The sequence below is a fragment of the Frankliniella occidentalis genome, unplaced genomic scaffold (genome assembly GCF_000697945.3).
Source record: "Frankliniella occidentalis isolate FOCC.00 unplaced genomic scaffold, Focc_3.1 Scaffold119, whole genome shotgun sequence".
NCBI lineage: Eukaryota > Metazoa > Arthropoda > Insecta > Thysanoptera > Thripidae > Frankliniella > Frankliniella occidentalis.
Genome location: NW_026267247.1, coordinates 406991 through 414265, shown reverse-complemented (window position 1 = coordinate 414265; position 7275 = coordinate 406991). Strand labels below are relative to the sequence as shown.

General features: G+C 45.5%; 1 protein-coding gene across 2 annotated transcripts in view; it reads right to left on the bottom strand.

Annotated features, from left to right (window-relative positions):
* The window catches only part of LOC113214952 (uncharacterized), a 32325-nt gene that overhangs the window by 18429 nt on the left and 6621 nt on the right, over window positions 1-7275 (bottom strand). For both annotated transcript variants that reach the window (XM_026434482.2, XM_052270360.1), the window contains one exon: window positions 593-837. In XM_026434482.2, coding sequence (XP_026290267.1) covers window positions 593-837 — 245 coding nt within the window. The remainder of the gene's footprint in view (window positions 1-592; window positions 838-7275) is intronic.

Sequence of the window (7275 nt, the reverse complement as noted above, 5' to 3'; positions counted from 1 at the left end):
TATTTTTTTTCAAGGCAAGTAACAATTTTTGTGAGGAACATTTTTTAAGAGTATGGCAGTTTTTTAAGGTTGCAGCAGACAGAACCGTTTAGGCACAATCGTGCACACCTAAAACACTGCTACTTTTCATAAAGGTCCTGCTGGCCATAATTGGGGAGGTACCGACCGTTGGTCAAATCGTGCCGTCATCGACCCATTGTATACAATTCGTGCCAAGTTAAGTTATGCTGTTCTCTTTAATCTTTGTATTTCACAGGTCAGTCCTCTTAAACTCGTTACTAGGAAATATCCCAATTACATAAAGTTTCAGCGCCAGTGCGGCTTCCTTGCAGGAAACGTCCGTTCGCACCCCGACAAAAATGTAAATTTTTCTAAGCAAAAGAACGATTTATATACCCGTGAGCTCAGTCATTTTTGGGCTAATCGACTTTTAACTTCCAGTCTAAAGTATGAACGCGCTACATGCACTACACGGTAAAAAATGTTTCCGGTATTTCAATAAGACCTGGTTTTGCATCCAGGACCAGGTCTTGAAATACAAGAATGTATTTATACCGTCTGCTCATACCTGAGCTGGTGGAATCTGCCTTACCGAAAGTCCCTGACAAGGTCGCAGTCGCCGTGGAAGGCGCGCTGAGGCAGGAGCACCGTGTAGCAGTCGACGAGAAGCTGGCGCGCACGCCGCTGGTCGCCGTTCTCGTGCAGGCTCCAGGCGATGATGAGGCGCTCCATGACGCCACCCCAGGGCGTCCCGGCGAGCCACAGCTTGTCTAGCTTGTCAGAGCACTGCACATCGTCCAGGACTCCACTGCCCCAAGTCATCGGACACTCGGCAGTCTGCAAGCATTTGCAATCAGTTGAGATGTAGCTGGCCATTTGTTTCCCCTCAACTTTTTAACCCAAAGACATGATTTGTAAAATTTCATCGTAAGATTATGAAGAAATTTTCAATGAATGAATGATAGATAAGCAAACCACGGTAAAAACAATGTCTCATTTTTGAGGGAAAAGGGAAATCTTTGAGGACCTCCTCTGCTTTGACGAAAACTCCTCAGTTTACGAGGAATTCTCTCCTAAAAATGTGGGATTTTTCCTCGTTTTATGAGAAGATTGCTCAAAATCTGAGGAGAGCTCTTCCTCAAACAAGGTAGTCCCTGCACGTATTGTTTGTCAAACTGTCTTACATTTTGACTTTTTGCCAGTGTTCTACATATATGTACCTCTAGCCCCGATACGGTTAAAGATACGGCGAATATGAGGGCATTCCCCGATTCACAGTGTGCCGTTTTGAGGGGGTTCTTCCCCTGCCATTTCACGATTTGACGCCTCCTTTTACGTCTTTGTGTACACACTAAAAGCTTACAAATATTTTCATTCATGGCTTACTGAGTTTCTGTGTATGAACAAATTAATGCTTTTTTATAAGCAGAAGGGCGGGTTAAAAAGAGCAAGCTTAGAAAACAGCGTTTGAAAAACTGTTGGAAGTCGTTAAATTTGTCAGGAAACTAAAAGTCGGAAACTAGCCGGATCAATGAAGTTTGAGGTGGGGGTGATGGGATGGGGGAAACTTCCCTGTGCGGAGTTGATGAATGGGGTCATTGCAAAATTCTGACCTGAATGAAAATGTGGGGGGCATACTTAGGGTGCTGACCTCAGCTCACAAGGGAACCCCGCCAAGTGTGAATTCCCGATTTTCATTCTACTTTGGGAAATTGTTGCTCTAAGTGTGTCATCGAAGGACACATCAACATTTTTTGCTCAAATTCATATTTAGTGGTTATTTTGGGCATTCGTTCCAAAAGCTGCTATTTCAACTATTGTTTATGATTTTCAAGAGTACTTCCTAAGGGGTAACTCGTCAAATTGCAGCCCTTTGGGCAAACATTTCGTCCGTTTTGCTATATCTGAAGCCGTTTAGGCGCTACCACCACGTTTAGGAGGGGAAATGTACGGGAGTCACTAGAGCTTAAGAGCAGCGGTTGTAAAAAGCAGTCCCACAAAAAAATGTTATAAAACGAAAGTTGTAGAAAAATGTTAGACCTTTAACTTTTGTTTCATACAATTTTTTGTGGGACTGCTTTTTACAACCGCTGCTCTTAAGCCCTAGTGATTCCCGTACATTTCCCCTCCTACACGTGGTGGTAGCGCCTAAACGGCTTCAGATAGAGCAAAACGGACAAAAAATTTTGCCCAAAGGGCTGCAGTTGGACGAGTCTGGGACTGGCTGAAACAAGTCCCAATCTCAAGAAAGCGGATTTTGACAGTGGAGTTTTCATTTTTTTTATTTGAAGTAAAACCTTCCACATACTCCTACAATCTTTTGTCTTGAATCAAGGTGTTCATTTGACAGTTATATCCGTACAGTTTATGACACTTTAACCACTAAACAGTTCTTAGAGTGATTGGGGGAAGGTTCCTCGAGGACCAGGCAGGCGTAGCGGGCGTATGACTTGTCTCGTATACCCACTTTATTCAAAAAGTCGTGGCAGCTGAGCTTACTGCACGTCTCGCAGACGGCACGACCGCAGCCCACATCGGGCAGCCCGCAGACGACGCTGATGGAGGTGGCAGCGCGCACGTGCAGCGTGGGGTTGGCGGCCAGCAGCGCCCTGACCGAGTCGCTGTGCGCCAAGGCGTGCGTACACGGCCGCGCCCCTACGACATACAGGTCGCGCAGCGACGGCGTGCAGGCGGGACTGATGAACCGCAGCAGCTCGTCGTACGACTCAAATACATCATCGAAATCACAAATGTTGAGACGCAGTTCCCGAAGTGCCGGCAGCTGCGGCAGGGCTTGGACGAGCGCCCTGTTCAGGCCGTCCTGTCCTGGCCTCTGCACATACACTCGAAGGACAGGCTCTCTACGCTCGAGGAAGACTTCCCGGAGGCTAGGGTTCGGAGCAGCTTGATTGTGATGCCAACGTTGTATAACTCGATGCATTTGAATGACACCACCCGCAGACGATGGGCTTTGTGGAGGAGCTGCACGCCGGCCGCAGTGCCCAACCTTTTCTCTTGGTTATCCTCTCTGTACGACTCCCCTATTTTGAGGGTTAGGACTTCCAGGGTCTCGCTGGCCTCCAGGTCCGCCAGCCCGTGCAGCAGTGGGCAGGTTAAGTCACGAAGACGCGGCAGCCCGGGCAGCTGCTCCAGTATCGCACGCGGCGTCCACTTAGTTAGCTCGACCGTCTCCAAGGTAGCGGCGTGAGTGGACAAGACCAATCGGACGAACTTGTCGAGTCCCTCGAAATAATCAAATTGAAAGCTCCTCATTGAGCTAGGCACGTTGACAACTTGGGGACACGAGTCGTGGAAGATTGGTCGACGCTCCTGAACGCTTAGAGAAAGATGCTCTAGCCTGACTGTAGACGCCAATGTCGGGAGAAGGTTGGCGGCGTCGTTCATCCTCAAGAAATCAAGCTTCACGTTGACTCGCCTCAGCCGGCCGAGGGACGCCTGGACCCTGACCAGCAGAGCCATGGCCGCTCCAGATCCTTCTTTATAGAGCTCGATGAACAGCTCCTCTATGGCGCGAGAAGTGGTGATCAGGTCGCAGTTGGTTTCATCAAACGGGAACACATGCACGGAGGCTAGGCACGGCGCCAGGCGCAGCACAGAGCACTTCGCATACCGTTCGAGACTCCTCCACCTCCACACGTACGGATTTAGCGCCAGCCCGCCGAGCCTCCTGCACACCAGGCGGCAGGCCAGGAGGTCCTTGATGCTCAGGTACTGCATGACTTCCAGCAGCACGTCCTCGGGCAGCTGGTGCAGGGTCACCTGTGGGCGGTACTCGAGTGTAACAGTTGTAGAACAGCAGACGACGTAGCCATGCTCTGAGAGCGCGACCACCTTCGTGTAGCGAAAATATCCTGAATCGATTAGCATAAATCGGTTGGCGTTGTTCCACATCTGACCTATACTAAAGACTTACAACAAACACATATTTTGTGACGAAAATTATTTTTAAGGGCGCAAGGAACGTTTTGATCACGATGAGTCATGAGGTAACGAATTTAACTGTTATCTAAGCTTTATAATGAGCCAAAGTTTCCTGAGATATCTTCCATTATTCATGAGATATTGAAAAAAATAATTAAATTTTACCAAAAAATCAGATAGAAATTTAGAAATACTAGAGGCTCATTAAAATCTGTCGGGCCAATTTTGAGAAATTTCAGCTCCAACATCGAAACTGACGAAAATCAGCAAAATGCCGCCAAGCCGACTATGGCCGACTATTAGTATGACTCTTTCTGCCGACCCCTGCGACGTCCCTTTCTACTTTAGGAAAAATGTTTAAGTAAACGCCTAAGTCGGAGATCGAGAAATCACCAAAAACTTAATAACAGTGTGCATTGCACAGCACAAGTGGGTGATTCTCAGAATACGGGCCATTTGGGAGGAATTTGTTGGGTCTTTTGGTCGCAATGGTTTTACTTAACTTCAAATAAGATGTGTGCAAAGTGGTGATAGTTTAAATCACGCACTTCTAGTACAATGTTAAAAAAACATATTGTGGTCAAATTCAATCAGTGACGAGATCAGTGATGAAACTCAAGTATTGCCTCCCGTAGCTTTTAATTGGTCTTTTGTTTGCTCCACTAGTGTGTTATACTCTTATTTTACATCCAGTCATCCCCATTTCATGCGTTTTAGTATGACTAGAGCTTGAGGGTACCTCAGCCCGATTACTAGGCAACACCTGCATACACGCATGTAATGCGTGTAGCCAGTTGGCCCTCTTCAGGCGCCTTTAGGCGTGGTTTTTAGATTTTCAACCGTTTTCCAGGTTGCGCATTTTGACAGGCGATACTGCTATCGAAAGGGTATGAGGTGTCCTTTAAGTCTGCGAAGGAAAAATCGCAACTTTTGCGGACTTCAAACGCCGAGCTCAAGTGACGCGGAACGAGACACTTAGGCCCCCGGCGTCCACAGGGTGACGGTGGTGACCAATTGCACTTGCCGGATGTAAAGTAGAACCCTTGACCTGCCGGCGGCGTCTGAATTTTCATGGTGTGATAAAGCTTATATAGGAAAACGGGCTTTCGGCCCGTTTGAGTCACGGCTCGCTTTGAACTGTCTTTCTGCCAGGTATCTTTGCTGTCTACTTCGTAATCAAAAATCAACAAATGAAGCATTCTTTTCATACGCTCAACATCTTTGGCTGTGTGTGCCGCAGCTTGTAGAATACATGCAAGTTATGCCAAATCCCTTTTAAGGTATTGATGTTAGCTTACGGATCCAATAACACACCTATGAAAAGATATATAAGACTTGACCCAGAAGAAGTTAAATATACTTCCAGGCATACTTTGAATGACCCCAAACATGTTCGAACAACGAAATAAATGTTGTTGTTTTTTTGCATGGAAACCACAAAATAAGCCCACTCTTCTGCTTAGAAGAAAATTTTGAACCGACGGCATACCTCTCAGACAAAAGTGTACTCCTGAAAAAATAAAAATATTGCTGTTTCGGCCATTTTGGTAAGAAGAACTCCCTTTTGTAAGTAAACAGTGAAAGCAGACGGACGATATTTTAGACCGCAGAGAGTTCTTCTTTCACGATTTAGCCCTTTGGAGACCACCAAATATTTTCTTAAAATAATATATTTGTTTTTGGGCCAATTTGGTGAGAAAAGCTTCCTCTGGCGTCTCAACGGTAAGAGATACAGACATATACGGACAAAATTTTAGCACATAGGGATTTAGTTTCATAAGTTAGCCCTCAGGAGACTATCAAATATTTTCTAAAATTAATATATTTACTTTTGGGCCACTTGTGTGAGAGAAACTCCCTCTAGCGCCTGAACGGTGAGAGAGAGAGCCAAACGGACAAAATTTTAGGCAAAAGGATTCATCTTTCATAAGTTACCCCTGAGGAGACCATAAAAAAAAAATTGTTTTCCCACATCTTGGACCAACCCCTATCTCTGTGTTATCCCCTCATCATACCCACTCAGGGGAGGTTGCCAGGATTTGCACCAACCGGTTCGTTGTCAAAATGTGACAACAATAATACCCTGAAAATTTCAAACTCCTAGCTCATGTCCTTCTTGGGAAACAGACAGACAGGCACAGGGGCGATGGCATAAGCCCGCTTATATAGCTTTTATAAGCAAAAGAGCGGGCTAAAAAAGCTATCAGACTGGCGGTTAGGTATTAAAGATGGAGATAACCAATGCTCTGAGCATTTCAAAACCGCCCCGTTCGTCCCAAACGGACCCCGGGAACCACACGCTCAAGGTCTTTGCATTTTAACATGGGTTTCTTATAGGCTTTTGGGTGTAAAACCGAAAAACGACCCTATAGAGTCAGAAAGGCACCATAGAGCAATACAATTATGAAATTCGTAATCTACGTTAAAAACTGAATTCAGCAATGTATCGTTCGTTACTGTAGCACCCAGTACCTAGATTTGCTAATCTTTGAATTTTCCCTCAATTTTTCAAAATATGTAGATTTATGAGAGGTAGCAATTTTTTTTTTGCCCTGGGCCACCATAATTGGGGTCAATATGAAAGGTGGTTACCTGTCAGTGGTAACAGTATAACGTGGTCAGTCAGACTGTGGTCAGTTGTCCTAGACCCCAGTCGCTCTTCTTTCCAGAAATGCAACATACAAATATTCCCTTAAGATTATCCGGACCGGAAATTGGCAAAGTCCGCATGAACTCAGACATAAGGAACGTACCGGAGGAGGGATAGGAAAGTTACTTTTAAAAATGTAACTAGTTACAGTTGCAGTTAGTTTTGCCAAAAATGTAACTAGTTTCAGTTACAGTTACTTTTTCTTAAAGATTGCCGTCACAGTTACATTTTTTTTCGCCAAAAATTGTTACAGTTATCCCGGTAGTTTTTGAGTTAAATTGGTCGTTGTTTTCTATTAATTATTTTGTAAAGGAAAAATTGTTTGCAAGGTAGGCGATTACGCATCATTTAAAGTCCGCAAAACTCTGCTTTCCTCGTCGTCTAGCGAGGGTCAGAAGGGGCTAGCGGTGGACGGGTGCGGGCGGGTAGGGGTAAGGGGAAGAATAGGGGGCACCCTTTTTTGGCGGGGACCACCCTTCGATACCGCGTACGCACTTGAAGCATGGTCCCTTACGTACTTAGCCGAGCGGAATAGCCTGACGGAGTTGTGTACCCCTCGCGTGAGACACTAGTGACACGCAGCACGATCACGGACCTGCCTGAAGTTGGCCAGAAAAAAAGTTGGCCAGAAAAAAAAACTTAGTCAAAATTTTCAATTTTTTCTAAAAAAAGTACTAAAAATT